Below are 20,165 nucleotides of genomic sequence, written 5' to 3' on the forward strand. Positions count from 1 at the left end.
AGGAAGTCTTCAGAAAACGAGGCGGGTAACGGACCGGGGTGAAGCTTGTATGAGTCGCGTGGCTTGGGCGGCTAGCGTGCGGATCATGACATCGCCAACACCACCCTCCGTCCTCCTGTTGAACACGACCCTCAACGTCGATTTTGTTTATGGCGACTCACGAGAGCACTTGGCAATGATCAAAGGCAACGGTACTTGCGGGAATGGCACCAGCGACCCCAACGACCCTTACGGCACGCGCCGGCCGCAGCGCGCTTTCCACCTCCAAGTCTCCCTCTCCGCCGCGCTTGGCCTAGTGGCCTTCCTGGCCTTTTGCGTGCGTACTCGCAGTATTGTCTTCCGACCTACCTGCTGACTGGTCATATTAGTTCCTTCGCCCACGATGGAAAGGCCTCTACTCTGCGCGCAAGAAGCAGAACAACCTCGCGACATCGCTGCCCGACCTTCCCGATAGCTTCTTCGGCTGGGTTATACCGTTATGGAGGATCACCGACGAGCAGGTGCTCGCCTCAGCCGGTCTCGACGCCTACGTATACCTCGCTTTCTTCAAGATGGCTATCAAGTTCCTGCTGGTCACGCTGTTCTTTGCGTTAGCCGTCATCAAACCAGTCCACGACACACATCAGGACAAGGAGGGAAAGAAGTCTTCGATTGACAAGAAGCCCAGTCTTGAGCGCATTGAAATACGAAGCACACTTTCGACATTTGCCTCCGGCTACGAACAATACACCGACTATCTGTGGATGTATCTTGTATTCGTGTACCTCTTCACCGCCCTCATAATGTACTTGATCGTTTCGGAAACGAGGAGGATAATCGATGTCCGGCAAGAGTATCTGGGAAGCCAGACTACCATCACCGACCGGACCATCAGATTATCTGGTATTCCTATCGACCTACGGTCCGAGGACAAGATCAAGGACTTCATTATGGATCTCGGCATCGGCAAGGTCGAGAGCGTGACACTTTGCAGGAACTGGAAAGAGCTTGACGACAAAGTCGTCGAGAGACAAGCTGTCTTGCGGAAATTGGAGGAGGCCTGGACTGTTCATCTTGGAAGCCGAAGCGTGGAACGAAGCTTGGAGACTCTTCCGGTGGTCCAGCCACATCCGCCACAACATACTGAGGATAGCGGCAACGAGGAGAGCGAGACGAGCCACTTCCTGAGCGACGCAGAACGAGACCCTGGCCACATCAGCCCTTATGCGCAGCAGCGCCCGACAGCGAAGATCTGGTACGGCCGCTTCAAGCTGAGATATAAGAGGGTAGATGCCATTGACTACTATGAAGAGAAACTGCGCGGACTCGACGACGATATTCGGGCGCTGCGCAAGAAAGAATTCGAGCCGACTCCGTTGGCGTTTGTGACTATGGACAGCGTTGCAAGTGCGCAAATGGCCATCCAGGCTGTCCTCGACCCTTCGCCACTACAGCTTTTAGCCCACACAAGTCCGGCACCACAAGACGTAGTTTGGTCCAACACATATTTGTCTCGCGGCCAAAGAATGTTTCGATCTTGGTCGATTACAATCGCTATTGGTATCTTGAGCATCTTCTGGACAGTCCTGTTCGTACCTATCGCTGGTGCTTTGAACACGTGCTCCATTCAAGAGGTACTACCCGGTCTGGCAAATCTGCTGCACGAGCATCCTAACCTCGAGGTTCTTTTCAACAATCAACTCCCTACGTTGGCAGTCTCTCTGATTAACGTACTTGTACCTTTTTTGTACGATTGTAAGTGTGCCAGCCGTCAACAGTCAATGTCTGCCATGTTAACACTCTTTAGGGCTTGCCAACAAGCAAGGGATGATCTCACAGGGCGATGTTGAGCTATCAGTAATTTCGAAGAACTTCTTCTTCGTCTTCTTCAACTTCTTCATTCTCTTCACCATACTGGGGACTGCTTCCGGTTTCCTGGCGATGCTTGAACGCTTCGCCGAGAAGCTTACAAGCGCTACGCAAATTGCATACGCCTTGGCTACATCGCTCTCTAATCTACTCGGCTTTTACACCAACTTCATCATCCTCCAAGGATTTGGATTATTTCCATTCCGACTTTTGGAGTTTGGTGCCCTTTCTCTGTACCCGGTCTATCTGATTGGCGCCAAGACTCCTAGAGATTACGCCGAACTGGTACAACCACCGGTCTTCAGTTACGGGTTCTTCTTGCCGCAAACCATCTTGATCTTCATCATCTGTATCGTCTACAGTGTGTTGCAAGACTCGTGGATGGTTCTGCTCACTGGCTTGGCCTATTTTATGATTGGTCACTTTGTGCACAAGTATCAACTCTTGTATGCAATGGAGCACAGACAACACTCGACTGGCAAAGGCTGGACAATGATGTGTGACCGCGTTCTCGTCGGTGTCGTACTGTTCCAAATCACTGTGGCTGGTCAACTGGCTCTGAAGAAGGCGTTCAAACGGGCCGTCATGGTAGCGCCGCTCGTAGTCTGCACACTGTGGTTCCTTGTTGTGTTTGCGCGCACTTATCGGCCACTGATGAAGTTCATCGCTTTACGGAGCCTGCGAAGTCCGGAACAATCGGAGCTTGGACGCGACGTTCAAGAAGAAGCGGTTGCCAACGGGCAAGCAGGCAGACTTACACTAGACGAAGCCCGTGAACGTGGCCTGCGGTTCCAGAACCCTAGTATCATCATGCCTTTGGATGACGTATGGCTACTACAGAAACATGGAAGGCCTCAGAACGGATCTCATGGATCTGGGACCGATGATGCCAATGGCAGCTGGGAATAGCCCAGGCGCACTTTCCTCGACAAGTTTAGGGATGTTCCTTCTTGTATGCATCGGACATCCTTACCACCTTGTATAGTCGTCGTTCTTTCCTGGTTCGTGTTTGTTGATACCCACTACCGCAATGAATTTGGTTATGTTCTTACCCCGTTATACCTCACGTTCTTCACCCACTCACCGCAGGCACTTCTGCCGCGATACCCATACCACGCCACGCATTCTTTCGTCATTCGAAAGGAGTCACATCCTCTGAACTGGCTAACACTCTTCTGGTCTTCTTCCTGGTCATTATTATCAGCAACTCACCTTGAACCAACGGTGCACCTCCATCACGGGGGTGCTTCAATCACGTCTTCTCAGATATACCTTTCGCGTGGGGTGGCGGAAACCAAGTCTGAATCAGCGCTTCCTATCATCCAACTCGAACCTCTTCGGGTAGCCTCGTTCTCGGGATCGCCGACCACGCGCATACTGTCTCTCACTCCGCCCCGTTCCCGCCGCGAACAAATGTCACACGCAATGGACTACGCAATGACGACCCCACTCTTGGCTGACGCAACCCTATCGCAGACGATACTATTGGACGAAGCTACCCCTAACAATACAAGCAAAGCGCAATCGCCAGCTCCAAGACGCTCCGAAGTACTTCGCCATGTCTTCCCTCGACCTTCACGAACCCGTATCCCTCATAGTCGCAAGACCCTACCCCGGGTTGCCAAAGCCGACCGTCCCAATACTGCTCTCGCATCCCGTCTACAATCTAGGCCGCGAGTGGCCTTCCACAGATACATCACTTCGCTTTTCGGTAGCGCCGCAGATCGTAATGTGATAGCAGATAGTCCAGAAGCAAGATCGCGAGCATCTAGCTTTGGGTCCAGGCCAGGATCCTCGTTATACGGCTCAGTACCCAGCCTAGACATGGTCTCGCCTGCCACGTTCATGTTCAGCGGACCAAGCCTCCGCTCCGTAGGGTCTTACAGCGACTCATTGTCTCGCCTTCCCAGTCTCGCAGAAACTAATAGCGACATACAACTACTGCGACGAGCACGGACCGACTCTTTCTCAATGCTCGACAGTGCCAGCATCATTGAGGATGCAATCCTGGAGCCTGGTACCGATCAAGGCATCACTCGAACTGTGACTGATGTTCTACTCGGCGTTCGCACACCGTCGGAAGAAGATGAAAGCCCTTTTGTCATCGCGCTTGAGGACGGCTCTCCATTCTTTACTCCTGCACAAGGTCATGCTACGTGCAGTAATCCCAATCTTGTTGGGCACGCACCTACGTCTCCGGTTCGTACTTTTGCTATGCTGCTCTCACCGTACTTGAATACGGCTGCATGGAAGGCGTTGAGGCTGACAAATCGCGCTTGGTATCTTGCTTTGAGCGTGGCAGCACCACCGACCTTTCCTAACTCATACCACCTTCCAGTTGAGATTCTTCAGCACGTATACGATTACCTCGGCCCAAAAGATTTCAATGCCGTACGCCATACGTGCCGACACTGGATGCGGGCAAGTCTTGATAAGAAACTGCTCAATGCAATGCTAAGCAGAGGTGGTTGGCTGAGTAGCACTGGAAATACTACTTCCACAGCGCATAGTGCCGCTTTCCATCCTATTGCGACCGCTGCCTCGCATAGCGAAGAATGGTCACTGAGTCGATACCTTGCTCGGCAGTGTGCTTTGTCATCTGGATGGAGCGGCAACGGACTGGATAACAGAGCTGCTATCGTGGAACGCTCTGACATTGACTTCACTGAGCTAGCCAATGGGTATGCTAGCGGATTGGTATTCTCCACAAGTCTCTGCGGTCGGTTCGTATGTGTCGCACGAGAAACCCTAATCTACATCTACGACCTCGAGAGTGGACTTCCGGTGCCCATTACCAGCGTCGTATGCCCAAGAAGGGTCATTGAAATGAGCATGGACGTTTCCTCTGGTCGACACGCTATCGCTGCGCTCCTCGAAGGACGCATGGGCCTGGTTTGTGAGCTGCACTACGGACGCACAGTCGGAGGCAACGGTTCCGTCGATGTACATGTTGATGTTGATGGGCCGGAGAAGGGTGTCACCACATCTGCGTCTATTCAGACTAGCTGTATCAATGACTATGAGGCTGGTATGAGTCTTCAAGGACGCAACACGGCTCGAATGCATCGTCCATTCGTCCAAGAGCGAGATCCCACAACCTTCGATACGATTGGCGTACGGTCGAACAACCAGCGCATCAACCTCCACAATACGGACGATCATCAAACCCACGATCAACACTTCGTCAATCACGCATGGAACCTCAATATTTCCGGACCCTCACGAAGGCCTTCTGCCCATGGGCTTTGCACCTTCGAGTCATGTGTTCACACCGTCCCTGTCGAAAGAGGAACCACGACGATATACCGCCATCTCTGCGCCGAAGACGATCCACCACGCAGTGTCTCTATCTGCCCGCAACGTCGCTGCGTCGCCTTTGGATGTTCAGCAGGAATTGAGTTGCATTGGATTGATGCGCTCACAGGACAGAGTTTGAGTCGTTAGTTTCCGCTCACAGCGCCGAGTAAGTACAGGTCTCTTGGGTCTACCATGCGCCTAACATTCAGCAGGCGATCACCTGTACTTTCTTTCGCCACGACCAGGCTTCGAATCTGCCAAGAAGCTCCGTCTTATTTCCAGTGCAGCACATCCAGAAGATCGGCCTGCCATCAGCCGGAAGTTCTTCGGCCGGCCCACCATGGCGTCTTTCTGGGGTTCATTTGGGTTTGATTCTGCGACGCATCGTCCAGGTTCACCTAGTTGTGATCACTATCATGCGCTTCCGCTAAGTGACGGGTATCACGTCCTGTTTATCGACCCTGTCAACGGCCTATTGACACTAGGCTGCGACGCACCTCTTGGCGGACCTACGAAGCTTCTTCGAAAGATCACGTTCACTCCGCCAGAACAGAACGCTGTACCAAGGCTGTATAGTGCGGCTGCGGATTTGTCGCAGGGAGTCCGCGCCATCGTGGCTTACGGCGATACTTTGCTATTGTACAGCGTTCCTCCAGACGTCATTCGTCTATCGCAGATGGAGCAAAACGCTAAGAGCTGGGATGCCTATAATGCCTCTACGACGGTCTCACTGGGACATGAGAGGAACCATTGGCTAAACTAGTGGGATGAGCCATTTGCCTCTGATCGACCAAGACAACGCGATGGCGAGGATAGCAGCTTCATATGGCCACTCACTATCAGCGGCACCGAGATTGCAAGGTTGACAGGCGTCTGTGAGCTTGCAATACAGACCCAACCTGAGGTACTGATTTGGGCATTCACACATACCTCTAAGTGTAAAACTTGGCGTCTACACAGCTACGTTGACCCTGTTCTCGTTGAAAGGAGACTCGTCTGCAGAAATGGAATCATACACGGCGCCTCTTCCATCGACGGGTCTGGGGATGTCGTCATGACAGACGCGCCACAAGCTCCACATGTCCGCGAATCCATCAACCACCACGTTGTGCGAGACGAGATGGAGACAATTCAAGCAGAGAGGTCACTTCTTGGCGGATTCGATGGCAATGCATCTGGTGTTCTGAAGAGAGTACCGAAAGCACTGGCCGTGGAGAATGATGAGTGGGTGGATTACCTGGACGTAAGAGGTTGTGCAGAGGCTTGGTATGATGCTGATGGAGATGTGGTGATGTGGTATGGGGATTGAAGACTGATGGAGTTTCGAAGGGGAAACTGTGCGCACACGTTGAACATGGCGAGAGTAGTGGTAAGGATGATTGAGGAGTAAGCCCTCTGTTGGGCTCGGGATTATTCCTAGCATAACCTATGACCTAAAAACCCCTATAGCATAACAGATACCTTTCAGGAGTGCAATAGTAATACTAAGCTGTGATACGGCTGGAATTTAATTTTGCTCTGGTCACATGGTTCTCACATAAATCGAAGATTCAACCTCATCCTGCTCATTGCCCAAGCCCCTGATCCTCATATGCCCACACACGCACATCAATGCATCCAAAACCTACATGCACGCCTTCCCGCCACAACTTGAGAGCGTATGCACGTACCTCAACTTCCCCCCTTCAACCCTAAACTCATGACTATCCGGCAACCCATCCGCCCCAACCTGTCCTGCCACACCTCCAAAATCCATGATGATATCTACGGTCCCATACTCTTCGTCGATAATATATTGCCTGTTTACCAGAGGTACACCGCTCGGAACACCGACATCGCATCTGTCCGTCGCCTCACCCTTGCCTGTATACGCACCACCTTCGAGGCGAGCGCACGGCGAGCCCCAGGGCACTGTGACGCTTTTGTTGTTGAAGAGGTCACAGTAGGCATCTCCTGCTGCTTTGATGACAGCACGCGTATCGCGGTTAGCGGCAGGGATGGGATCCCACTTCTCGCGCGTGGCCCAGTAGTATGTGCCTGTGACGTTGAAGAGCCAGTCTCCTTTACTTGTCCAGATGGTGTCGATTTGCGAGACTTTTGTGCTGTTGTCGAGACGGAGTTGCGTTGCGATTACATACGGCGCGGCGGTGTTGGTGACAATAAACTCAGTGAACGCGGCGCATTGAGTTGTGTCGTGCTGGGCTCGGGCATGGTCGATTGTCATGGGCTTGGAGAGAATGCCATTTTTTATGTCGACGCTCTTCCGGTTTTCGGTGTATGCGACAGTGCTAGAAAGGGAAGGGAAAGTTGTTTGTCCCGCAGTTTGAGCGGCGAGGAATTCGTCTGCGATTGATTTGAGGGCTTCGCGGGTACATGCTGCGAGGATCTGTGTTGCAAAGGCAATGACCACGGTGGCGATGAGGCTGCGCATTCTTGCAAGTAGGTGCGGCTGATATCAAGTCTACTTTACTTCAATGGTTCAACATGTTGATTGACTCTTTTTATGACTGCCAGCTGAAGTTCAGACCTATCTGGCTATGGATGGGGCCTTCTCTCCGGTCAGTTGAAACGGTATATGAGGCTAATATGCCCAGGTTCGGCAGTTAGCGACCCATGCATGGGCGCAATATCTGTCCATCTTCCAAATTGCGGAGAGAGGGGATGCATTGCGGGTCTTCTGTAATGTGATGGGATGAAGTGGGGAAACAAGACGATTGAATACTGCCTCCAGTATCCATGTGATGGCGGTTGGTGTACCGCGTATGGATGAGCCATTGACTGTGTGATGTCGCACCAACACAGTTCCGGGCGTCGCAGTACTTCTCAAAAAACAGGTGCCCCTTATACAAGAAAAAAGCTGAACAGGCTTAGAGCCTACATCGGCGTCAGGCCACCTGCTTTGCAGGTTTCTATGTTAATGTAGGCTGCAGACCTGTTCAGTCTTTTCCTAGGTTGACGTGGGTGTATGATACCCTCCTAAAGAATATTGTGCACCTCGTTGCGGAGCTCGGGCGGAAGATCGAGGAACCTAGTCGGCATGTTGCGCGGAAGCTGACCAGGCTTTGTTTTTCCCGCGTTCTGCTGAGGCCTGATTGCTGGTGTTGCCGCCGATGTAAGAGGAAAGTCGTGGAGTAGCGCCAGTGAAGTGTGGGGGTCGGACTACTAGACGAGAAGAAGCAATTGCAGTGTTGGGGCTGGAGTGAACGTTGTCACTGTTTACGCAGTTGCGTCATTGGACCCTTTCGAGCGTCCATGCGCTTCGGTGAGTCCGCGGTAGCCTTGGTGCAGATATTTGGGAAGCTGCACTCAGTCGTAGCGCGCCTGCCCTTAGAGCACACTCAAGCTACCTGTCTTCTCCAGCACCTTTTCTCCTAGTTCCTAGTGCGACCCATATCTTTCTCAGCGACAGATGTTCTCGGATATGTAAAAACCTGATCTCACCTGCTCATCTCGATCGACGTAACGGCGCGTGAGCTCTTAGCATTACCCTGCGTCAAAACTAAAGTACCGCAGGTGTGATCAGTACGGCATCTACACAGTCGCCTTGTGTGCGCCCATTCGAGCAGAAGAATGCTGTCGTCTTCCGATACACGGCCGTTACATTCACCAGACCTGTCAGATGCGACCATGGTCCTAGCCCGGACATACGCCGCTATCGAGTCTCATGACCGTACGCAGAGACGTCTCTTGCATGAGTGTTCTGTCCCGTCTCCACACGGTACCGGGCGGATGGCAACAGACTAGAAACGGAAAACAAAGCAAACTAGGTGAAGCCGACAGCAAAGAAGCAAAATGCCCGAGACTCGCTGCAAAGTTGACGCGGTCATAACAGAAGAGTATCGAGGATGTAACGGTCTCGCCGAAATTCCTTCATTGGACCTTCCGGAATCCTGTTGCGACGTCTTGGCATTGAGGATGCTAAGACAAGGAGTCGTGATAGCAATGTGGATAAAGCGAAATTGAAAAGCCGGCAGGTCCTGCTTGCTACTTACCGCACGAGTTCAGAAACAAGGCACCGACAATGAACACTTTGTACAGTTAACAAAAGGTTTTGTCACCAGCTGGGAACACATGCAATATGAGCGAATGCCAACCAATTTGGGTCGGCTGATCTCCAGGAGCCGAGCTGACAGTGAGAGCCGAGCGCAGATCGATCGAACGTGTTGAGACGCAAGTAGGGTGAGGCTAGCTGACCGACCCCCAGATTTTCTTAGATGACCCGTACACGATTACGCGTTCGCAGGCGGGGTGAACAGAACGTTGAAATTGAAGCAAACGAGAGGTTGGAATTAATGAGGGGCGGGAGAGCTAAAAGAGACGGCGTCATGTCCCGCAGTAATGCTGCAGCGCTTCGTCGAACACGACTCTAGGGTGCAAGCCAACAGCGAGCGCCCGGGAAGCTGGCGAGCCGCGTTCAGCCCATGCAGCTGCAGAAGCGCAGCAAATCGTACGATTGGAACAAGAAAAACTCTCTCGACGAGACGCGTTACAGACCCGGCAACAGCTCGGAGTGCTTTGCCTAAAAAAAGGGCCGCAAAATAATGGTAGTCATGACGTGCTGCCAGAGCGGTGGAGAGAGGTGGTCGCAGTTCATGAACTGAACGCTTCCCTCCAGATCAGCGAGGTTGGTATTGGCTTGCATGCGTGTAGCCATAAGGAGAAATATGCAGTAGCGGCCTGCCCGGCAGCGTCTGTGCTCTCATCATGGCAACATTGGCAAGCCACCAGCAGCCTCCTGAGATCGATCTGGGAGGGAAATCATCCAAAGCAATTTGTGCGCCCAACAACAAATGCGCGCAGTGAATGTGAAGTGTAAACAGGCTTTCTTCTCTTAGCTAGATATCGTTAAGACGGGAATCCAGCAGGGTTTAGAGCAAGCGCGCGGGCTTGGGCGATGTTTTCGCACCGGGTAGCGAGCCTGCAGGCAGCTGCATGTTAGGCACGAGCAAGAGAAGTGCCCGGGCGGCGAAGCGTCTCGTCTCGCAGAAGTGTCATCTCGGAGTCTGCAGGCTGAATGGAGCATCACATATCCTGGCGTGCAGTAATCACAAGCAACGACAGCCCTGGCTTGTGGCTCGACTCACAGCCATTCAAGCTTCCACGGTGCCTATGGAACAGGGCCGCTAGACAGATGTGGGCTGGTTGTAATTTTGGCTCGACGGTATCGCGCCGACCGCGGGCATGGTCCGAGAGGGTCCGTTATGCTGTGGAGCAGTGTAATACGAAGGGTCTTGTGTCCAGGGCCGAAACACCAGGCGCAGTGAGAATTTGCACATGGCAAGTGTTGATGACGTCGACCGGACTGCGCGTCGATACTGTCGATCAGGCGTTGTTATCAGGTAGCGAGCAACGAGCGTGCGGCCCTGGAAAGACCATGGTTGATGAGTCCTCTTGGCCTAGCCATCTAATTTTGGCATGAGGGTCCCGGACATGGATGGTGGTCGGACTAGGAGGCTACACTACTGTACCAGCACCCTCGACCAGCAGTTTGCAGCCGTCGACTCAACAGGTAGTAGGGCTTATGTGTGAAGCTGCACGGCAGCCTCGCAGCTACGTGCAAGACAGCATGAATCGTACCAGCGTTTGGCGCGCCGTGGGCAAACTTCAAGGGCCGTCAAGACGCAATTGTACATGGCAAAACCCAACATGGCAGTTCATGGCCGCTCGATTTGGCGCTATGCCTACTGCGGGCGGATGCCATTGGTTCGGTACCTAGGCAGATGCAGGCCCGGCCGAGCGAGAGGGCAGTGGGCAGTCGAGTGAAGATGATGGGACGGCGCACTCCTGACTACGCTTTGTGCCATCCGTGCGCGCCCTTATACTCGTTCATGATCCCGCCGTTTTCTCCGCGCGTGCCCTCCGACTACATCATCGCGTCTCCGCCGTCTGCAATTAGACATTGTCACTCGTTGAACAGGTGCTGCTGCTGCTACCCGCCTCGTGTCTGGTAAGTCGCACACCCAACCCACCCAACTCCCGGGCCCCGGAAGGATTGAGCAACGCCGCACTCGAAACCAACAAGCGGCCCAGGCGATGCGCTGGAAAGTGGCAGAGGCGCATCTTGCCACGACGAGCTTTCCTGCCCCCGCGTACTGCAAGCGAATCCCTCGAGGCGCATGATATTATCAATACGCGGCTAGATCGACACGGCCCTGACGTTGAAACGCGGTAATACGAAGTTGCCCTCAACGACGCTCCCGACTCAGCTCTCATAGCAACACCCGCCGCGCCCGCTCACCTCATCTCTCGACACTGCGCCAGCACCCTGCATCGCCAGTGGCACGCAAATCAGAGCTAATACCAGACGTTTAGATCAAGTCGTCCATTCGTTACCTGCCCATCCCCACGTTTGGCTCCTTCCTGACCGCACCCGTCGCTCCTTCCTCGACCACAACCGCCACGCATCGCCCGTCTTGGAGTATATGATAGCGCATCTCACATCAGAATAGGCCGCCCGAGGCATTGGTCGCTTCTCGTACTTGGAAACCACAACTCATCAACATGGGCAAGCCAGGCCTAGGGATATTCACCGCCCGTCGGAAGTCTCAGGGCAATGTGTTCGACGAAGTCGACATCGCAACGAGCCCAGTCACCACAACTGCACCCGCTGATTCTGGTGCCTTCCGGGTGCTGAGCAAGACGGAAGTAGAAAAGGCAAAAGAGCAGCGCAAGACACAGGAAAAAGAGAGATCATCAAAGTTTCCTCGCTTCAGCGGCTTCAGCCATCCTGGCAGCAAAAATCGCAACCAGTCCGTTGACGATGAGTCTCCAGGATCGTCAAAACGGTAAGCTTCGTATCCACTAGTCATAGCGTCGGCCGGACTGACCCTTTAATTAGCGACAGCAAGTCAAGCAGTGGGACTCAATTTTCCAATTCGAGACCCTACGCCAATGGCCAACATGGCTCCACCTCTACACTTCCTTCTTCCACCGACACCAGCTCCGACGACAACCTCTTTACTAATATCCCTCGACCGGCCGTCTCACAACACAACAGCTCTCCGGCTCCGTCGTCGGTGAGCGCTTTCCGCAAGAATCTTCCCTCATTGCCCAAGTCAAGCTCCGGCGTCTCCTCATACAAGGATCTGTCAGGGACAGGGTGGAGTGGCAGAAATCGCGCCATGACCACATCCAGCTACGCGAGCACTGCAGTCCCGCCCAAGCTCGAGGGGGATCTGAACTTCGGCGGCTTTGAGGACGACATGTTTGGCCATTTAAGCCGCAAGGAATCTCCCGAAATTCAACGAGAGACCGCAGGACGCTCACTGCTTTCGGAGAAGCGCACGTTCCAAGCAGAACCCATCAAGATTCTACCGCCCACTGGCATTGAACCGCCAATGAAGAGCTGGGACAGTCGCAACTCTACCGACAACCTCATGGCTTCTCCAAATTCAGACAACGACTCGCCGCCGCCGCCGCCGCCTCCCCACAAATACTCATCGTATGCGCCAGTCGCCTCAGAAAGCCCAACCTTCCAACCAGCACCTACTTTCGAAGATGCAGATGCACAGTTCGTACGCAAATCATATACCGATAGGAAGTCATATCGTGAAAGCTCTCCGGAACAACAGCTCAACTCCACCTCAACGTCGTCTGCCAATTCCTACCAGACCCCCTATTCATCTCGATCAGCCACTGTTTCGAGCACGACCACAAACACAACCCCCAAAGCTTCCCTCGCTCGGACGGCCTCTCCATACAATGACGCTGAGGACGAAGACTTGTTCGCGCCGTCGAAGCCTGCTCCCAAGCAACAAATCACGACAGCAAAGAAACCTGCCGCAGTAGCCTCAGACAGCAACACTGCATCCGTCCCTGGTACAGCGGCTGGTAGGAGAGTAATGTCGCAGGCCGAATTCAGGGAATACCAAAAGAAGCAAATGAACAAGCCACCACCTGAGGAAAGCTCCGACGACGAAGACTACGAGGACGAGGAGGATGCCATCAAAAGAAGAGAGGAAGAAGAGCTCATGAGACGCAAGAATCAGCAGATGCACTTTGCCCGCGAGGCTATGCGACGGTCTACCACAGCTCCTGGGGGTCTTGCAGAGCCGGGAGCAGATCACATGGGCTTCCCGTCGGAAACTTCCATGAAGGCCGAAGAATGGGAAGACGAGGATGTACCGCTCGGCATTCTCGCCCAACACGGCTTCCCCAGTCAAGCTCGCAACAGATTCCCCAGCCAACCGACGAACTCGATGCCTTCCTACATACCCGATCGCCCGGCCTCAGCAGGTGCCATGAGTCAACGCGGCATGGGCCAAGGGAATCTGCCTGCGTTCGCGAGACATTTGCCCCAGGATCCTTACAACTCCTCTTTCATTGGAGGAGGCTTGGTACGGCCGACCAACCGAGAGTCTATGGGCTTCAATGGCTTTGCGCGTGGTCCTGGATCAGTCGCAGGCGGCTCGATTGCTGGAGACATGGGCATGGGCCCTAACATGATGTATCAAGATGCTGGTATGTCGCAGCCTTCGCTCGTGGACCAGATCCAGATGAGGGATATGACCAAGCAAAAGTACATGGGAGGTGCCTCGGCGAAAAAGCCCCAGGGAGGGCCTTTCACTGGTGTTCTCGGACAGCAAATGAACACGAACGGCCAACCTCAGAACCCGATGCGGATGTCACACATGCCCATGATGAACGGCATGAACCCCATGATGAACCCCATGATGGGTGGGCAAATGCAGGGAATGGGTATGGGACAGATGGGATACCCTATGCAGCAAGGGAACGACTACATGCAGCAGATGCAGCAGATGCAACAAATGCAGCAGATGATCGCCATGCAGCAAATGCAGCTACAGATGATGCAGCAGCAGCCCCAACAACAAGATCCCCGGATGTCGATGGCCATGCCCAACCCCGGCTACGCTGGTAGCACGATGGGCAGTACAATGGGAGGCGGGGGTTTCCTCAATGTACCGAACGGACAAAACCGACCGATGTCTTTCATGTCAGGCAACGGAAACCAACCGCAGCAGCGCGCCATGTCGTTCATGGGCCCGAATCCAGGGTACACTCCCTCCATCGCCCCATCCGAGCGTTCTAACATTGGTCTGTCTGCTAGGTACCGACCTGTCGTCAACCACTCCGACGCCGTCTCCAACGGCACCTCGATGACACTCCAAGCCTCGGGCGGCGGCGCAAACCAGGCTAGGACCAGCACCATCAAGGGCATCCTGAAGAAGGGCAGCCCCGGCCCGCAAATGATGGCCCCCGCTGAGACGGACGACGCAGACGAAGACTGGGGCAAGATGGCTGCACGCAAGAACAAGCATTCCAAGGGCAAGGAGAACAACAGCTCCGGCCTTGAAGATCTCACTCGCGGTCTCAACATCTAGGTGTTGTTACGCACATTCGCGACGCATACACGAACCTTTTTCTCATCGCACCTACAAACGCATTACATTAGAAACGCCCGCGTACAACGGATATCATGGTTCCAGGGAAAGAAAAACAACAAGAAGAAACGAGTCCCGTTAATTGTTCTTTCCTCCTCCCATTCCACCACCACTTTCTTGAAGATATATGGAAGCGATTTAACATGGCCCATGGCCGAGATTCTTGTATTTCTCTTTTTCATTTACCGGCATTTACAGGTGGGGTTTTTGTTGTTTCTGTTCAACCGAAGGAAAACATACATGTTACAGCAACTTTAGGCGTTGTTTTACCTTTTTCTTATTCTTTTCTTACTTCTTCGTATCGGCTCCGCTAGGCTATCTCATCTAGCATCTGGCATCGACGGCAGATATATCCACATTAGGGCATTTGTGGTGTGGGGTAAATTGGGAAACGATCCATCTATCATTGTTCTTCTGATCTGCATGAAAGGGTCCGGTGTTGTTTTTTCGGAGCGTTGAACCTGGTCAGGGACGAAGATAGCGGGAAATGGCATACGAGGGAATTGAGCTTGAGAGGGAGCTGATGGGCTTCTTCTCGTAATAATAATTATGGATATATACCCTTTGCTAAGCGTCTTTGTATGCACAATCTTCACTCCATCTCTGGCTACACATGTGCACTCGTGATTGTTCTCGGTGTTTGCATTATGATTTGTTGATGATTGATTAATAAGTCACTTGGAATGGTATCTAGCAACTGTGCTGGAAACACTTTGTCCAGGAACGTATTCCACGTGTCTACACCAAAGACGCCCAAAACGCCCCGTTTCATGACCATTTCAGTCACTTGCTGCGGATGCAGTCCCTCACCGCTCCGTCTTGCCGTCTCTGTCTAACAGCTCCCGCGCCGCGATGATCTCGGCCTCGTCGTAGCCTTGCCAGGCCTTGTTTCCTGACTTGTATTGCCTTATGATTTCTGCGAGCTTGTTTGTAGCGATTTCCTCGAGCTTCTTGACGGTTTGGGCGTTGGGGACGGGGACGTCGTCGTCTTCTTGTGTGTTGCGCTTGGCTGCTGAGTCGGAGTCGGAGAGTATGGCATTGAGCTTTGTGGTGAGGAGCTTGAGGCCGTAGTAGCCGCGGAGGTAGGCGTCGTTGAGCTCGACGGAGCGGCAGAAGTGCTTTAGTGAGAGGGCGAGGGAGCTGAGGCTGGGTGGGTTGTTGGAGGCTGTGGAGAGGTAGTGTAGCGTCGCAATGTGTGCGTGAGCCTGAGGGCGGGTTAGTACACGTATGGCATCGTCGGGGCACTGTGGTACTCACACTCCATGCATTCGGCGTGATGAGCAGAACCTCCTCTGCGCAGTATATCGCCTGTCCCCACGCTGCCTGGCTCGCATACAGCTCGCTTGCCTCCGCCCATGCCTCGGAGTCGGTGGGGCTGTTCTTCAGGAGCACGGCCACGGCGGTGATGGCATCGGCGGTCCTGCCCAGCGCCTTGAGCACGGCAACCCTCCGCTTCCGGATGCTCATGTTGGTGGGGTCGTCGCGGAGTATCTTCTCATAAGCCTCGAACACTTTCTCCAGCTCGGCGTCTGACCGGGCCGTTGCTTCGTTGTAGATGCCGCGCAATGTGATGATGCGCTCGTTGTGGTCGCCGAATCGGGCCTCGAGGCGCTGCAGAATTGACAGGGCGGCATTCTCGTCGCCGGTGCGGAGTGTCGACAGGAAGAGGTTCTCGTGGATGGTCCATGTTTCGGGTGTCTCGCGGGAGAAGAGCAGCGAGAGGGGCCACGGGAGCGTCGACGTTGGTGTTGTGGAGAGGACGAGGGGGGCTTTTTGGGACAGGGCGAGGGCGGTGGGCGGTGGTATTTGCGCGGGTGGAGAGAGGAGGTTGGCTTGTGTCATGCTGGCGGCTGCGGGCGTCGACTTGGGGTGTCGAGTGCGTGTCAATGGCGACAGAGTGTCTGGAGAAGCATGTCGAGTTAGGTAAGCTGATGGGGATGCCTGTCCCAAGCTTCCGCCGGCGAAACTAGCGGGCGTTCGGTAGTGGAGCCTCTCGACTCCAGGTGCACGTCAACAGCCTCGACCCGACAAGCAGTCGCTTTCCCTGCAGACGACCGACTAGAGCCCGCTTTCATGTCGCCAAACATGCCCGCCACGACGACCGCCTCCCAATGATGATGCCTAGTCGCTCACCACCTTCACCCTCACGCTGCACACCTACCCCTCCTCGCGCGCTTGCACACCTCGACACACGACCGCGTGACGCTGCCTGAGCCACGCCAAAATGCAATGCTCACCAAATCTCCAATACAAGTGTCGTGACTAACAACCCCCTAGGTTCGAGAAATCTCTCTTCGACCTCATTCGGGGCCTCCGAAACCACAAAGGCAGCGAGCGCGAGTACATCGCCGAGAGCATAAAAGAATGTCGCAAGGAAATACGCACCAACGACATGGACCTCAAGGCCACGGCCCTCATGAAGCTCACGTACCTCGAGATGTTCGGCCACGACATGTCTTGGGCCAGCTTCAACGTCCTCGAGGTCATGTCAAGCTCCAAGTTCAAGCAGAAGCGCACGGGTTACCTGGCCGCGGTACAGAGCTTTCGACGGGATACCGAAGTCCTCGTGCTCGCCGAGAACCAGCTCAAGAAGGACATCATGAGCTCGAGTCCCCAGTACATCGCCCTCCCGCTAGGCGCGATACCACACGTCATAAACCCGAGCATGGCCAACTCGGTCCTCTCCGACCTAATACCGCGGCTGACGCATTCGCACGCAATGGTCCGGAAGAAGACCGTCGTAACGCTATACCGGTTGGCTCTTGTGTATCCAGAGACACTGCGACCCGCATGGCCTAAGATCAAGGAGCGCTTGTTAGATGACAATGAGGATGCGAGCGTCACAGCGGCAATCGTCAACGTCGTGTGCGAGCTGGGATGGAGGAGACCACAGGATTTCCTACCGCTTGCACCGAGACTATTTGATCTCTTAGTAGAAGGAGGCAACAACTGGATGGCCATTAAACTCATCAAACTTGTAAGCACTGAGCTCAGAGGATATAAAACCAGAACTTGAACTGACCTGCCTTAGTTTGCAACATTAACCCCATTAGAACCCCGACTCATCAAGAAACTGCTACCTCCGTTGACCAAGATTATACGGGAGACGTCTGCCATGTCGTTACTTTACGAATGTATCAGTGGTATCATCCAGGGTGGTATCCTAGAAGCCGTAGAAGGTACTGCGGAAGGTGAGGAGGTAGCAAAGCTATGTGTTGGCAAACTACGTGGCATGATGATCATAGAGGGAGATGCAAACTGTAAGCTAATATACACTGTTGTTCAACGTTTGGCTTCTCATCAGTCTGCAGTAAAATATGTCGCACTACTCGCGTTCGAGAAGATCGTCACCTCACATCCATACTTGGTTTCTCAGCAGCAAGACGTCATCCTCGAATGCATCGACGACCCCGATATCTCAATACGAATGCGTGCTTTGGATCTGGTCGTTGGCATGGTTAATGCAGACAATCTCACAGCGATTGTTGGACGGCTGATGCGACAGCTACGAAATGCACCAATTGCCTCAGCGGCGAGCGATCCCAACAATGACCGAGGTAGGCTGACTGGCATATCACCTTATGGCGACGACGACTCCGACGCAGAAGAGAATCTGCCTCAGCACGAACAGAAATCCGACCAGCCGCCGCCGCTGCCAGACGACTACAGGATAAGCGTCATTCGGAGGATCCTGGAGATGTGCTCACGCGATACTTACAGCAACATTGCCGACTTCGAATGGTACATTGATGTACTTACTCAGCTAGTCAGGGTATCACCGGCAACAAAAGCAACCTCGGTTATGGAAGAGGAGGAAGAAATAGAACATTCAGACGACATCGGTGGTGGCATCGGACACGAATTACAGAACGTTGCCATTCGGGTGAAGAGCGTTCGATCGGAAGCTATAGATGCCGCACAGTCGCTCGTGCTCGTTGATCGGAGAGACCAAATGTTCCCAGCATCCGGAAACGGCGGCCAAGGTGTACTGGAATACGCTGGCTGGATGGCTGGAGAGTACGCCAACTACCTCACCCGCCCAGAGCCAGTCATGACCTCCCTACTACACCCATCTTCTCTCCAATTATCATCGAGAACGCTCGCTGTGTATCTCCAAGCGATACCGAAGGTCTTCTCTAGCATGGCTGGAAACGATCAAGTCTCATGGACTCCGGAGCGCAAGACGCTAATGTCTCTTCTCATGGCTCGTATCATCCACTTTCTGGAGCCGCTCTCCACACACCCTAGTCTGGAAGTCCAGGAACGGGCAGTTGAGTACCTTGAACTCATGCGTCTCGCGGCAGAAGCTGCATCAGGCACTGCTGCTAGCGCTGACCAGGACGCATTCACCGATCCACCTCTACTCCTTACCCAAGCTATACCTGCCCTCTTTTCTGGTGCTGAGCTGAACCCGGTCGCTCCTGGTGCTCAACGCAAGGTTCCTTTGCCTGAAGATCTGGATCTGGATACACCAATCAACCCCAACCTACAGCATTTGCTCTACACAGCTGATGCAGAAGGCTTTGAGACAGAGGAGGATGATGTATATGCGGCTTATTCGGAGCCTGCAGCGGCATACTCAGAGCCTCCTGCTGTTGCTGCACCGGCTGCAGATCGCCTGGATGCCCCGCATAAAGAACCTACATCATACCAAAACGCAGCGGAGGATGAATATCTGGACGCTGATATCATTGCGCGTCGGAAAGCTGAAAGAAAAGAACGCTACAAAGATGATCCGTTCTACATCGACCCCGAAGCGGATAAGGGCAGCGGCGCAGTCACACCACTGAGTAGGATAGTGCGAGATGGCAACAGGGAGAACAACGAACTCGATATCGATTCAATTCCAATCATGGAGCTCAATCTCGACAGCAAAGGGTCATCGTCTGAACATCTACCGCGATCGCGGAGTCCGCGCAAGCCTGTGCGCAAAGTCGACATCATGGGCGATGAGACACTTGGACCTGCTGCACCAGACGCTTCGAGAGATGACATCGTGCAACCACGTCCAGGGAAGACGAAAAAATCACTGTTGCAGGTGGACAGCTCCGGTCTTGGGTCGTTGAGCTTGGATGACGAAGGCATATCGAATCGCAAGCTCACTCAACTCGAAGTCGAAAGGAAGGCCCAGGAAGACGCGGAGATGAAGAAGGCGCTCCAGGAAGTCGAGCGACTACGGCTTGAGATGCAGCGAGCGAGCGAGAGATTACACGTCAAAGAAGAAGTCGCCGTCAAGAAAAAGAAGAGAAAGGTCAGAAAGGTTGCTGTGGAAGGAGATGAGCCAGCCGAAACGCCTCCACCGGAAGCGGAAGTTGGTGAAGAGGAAAAAGCAGCGCCTATCAAGAAGAAGAAAAAGAAGAAGGTCAAACCTGAGGGCCAAGATGAGAACGCAGCTGAAGGCGCAGCTGAGGGCGAGGAAGAAGGCAAAGTCAAGAAGAAGAAAAAGAAGAGGCGGACTGTGGTCATGGATGAGGGTGCCGATGCACCGGAGGAGTAGTAGCCTAGGCACGCTGCAGATGGGTGTCTGAGTCTTGGACAAATGTGATATCAAATGCTCAATGGTAATTTGCTACCACAAAATCGGCTATACCAAGTCCCCTTGATGCCGCAACGATG

General features: G+C 53.7%; 5 protein-coding genes across 5 annotated transcripts; 3 read left to right on the top strand and 2 right to left on the bottom strand.

Annotated features, from left to right (window-relative positions):
* Window positions 1-85: 85 nt before the first annotated feature.
* J4E78_004124 (uncharacterized protein) lies at window positions 86-2,757 on the top strand (the record flags this gene model as incomplete). Its single annotated transcript, XM_049364754.1, has 3 exons — window positions 86-316; window positions 369-1,734; window positions 1,787-2,757. 3 exons carry the CDS (start codon window positions 86-88, stop codon window positions 2,755-2,757), a joined length of 2,568 nt encoding a protein of 855 aa, XP_049223832.1.
* Window positions 2,758-6,769: 4,012 nt separating this feature from the next.
* Window positions 6,770-7,576, bottom strand: J4E78_004125 (uncharacterized protein; the record flags this gene model as incomplete). The annotated part of the gene is made up of 1 exon (XM_049364755.1): window positions 6,770-7,576. The coding sequence occupies one exon, from the start codon at window positions 7,574-7,576 to the stop codon at window positions 6,770-6,772; it is 807 nt and encodes a 268-aa protein (XP_049223833.1).
* A 4,070-nt stretch (window positions 7,577-11,646) lies between these two features.
* Window positions 11,647-14,489, top strand: J4E78_004126 (uncharacterized protein; the record flags this gene model as incomplete). The annotated part of the gene is made up of 2 exons (XM_049364756.1): window positions 11,647-11,930; window positions 11,984-14,489. 2 exons carry the CDS (start codon window positions 11,647-11,649, stop codon window positions 14,487-14,489), a joined length of 2,790 nt encoding a protein of 929 aa, XP_049223834.1.
* An 866-nt stretch (window positions 14,490-15,355) lies between these two features.
* Window positions 15,356-16,391, bottom strand: J4E78_004127 (uncharacterized protein; the record flags this gene model as incomplete). Its single annotated transcript, XM_049364757.1, has 2 exons — window positions 15,356-15,754; window positions 15,807-16,391. The coding sequence occupies 2 exons, from the start codon at window positions 16,389-16,391 to the stop codon at window positions 15,356-15,358; spliced, it is 984 nt and encodes a 327-aa protein (XP_049223835.1).
* Window positions 16,392-16,435: 44 nt separating this feature from the next.
* Window positions 16,436-20,046, top strand: J4E78_004128 (uncharacterized protein; the record flags this gene model as incomplete). The annotated part of the gene is made up of 4 exons (XM_049364758.1): window positions 16,436-16,467; window positions 16,827-17,526; window positions 17,581-17,809; window positions 17,861-20,046. 4 exons carry the CDS (start codon window positions 16,436-16,438, stop codon window positions 20,044-20,046), a joined length of 3,147 nt encoding a protein of 1,048 aa, XP_049223836.1.
* Between the last annotated feature and the right edge of the window lie 119 nt (window positions 20,047-20,165).

This window comes from Alternaria triticimaculans (genome assembly GCF_023758025.1).
Source record: "Alternaria triticimaculans strain BMP 0046 chromosome Unknown scaffold_4, whole genome shotgun sequence".
NCBI classification, from domain to species: Eukaryota; Fungi; Ascomycota; class Dothideomycetes; order Pleosporales; family Pleosporaceae; genus Alternaria; species Alternaria triticimaculans.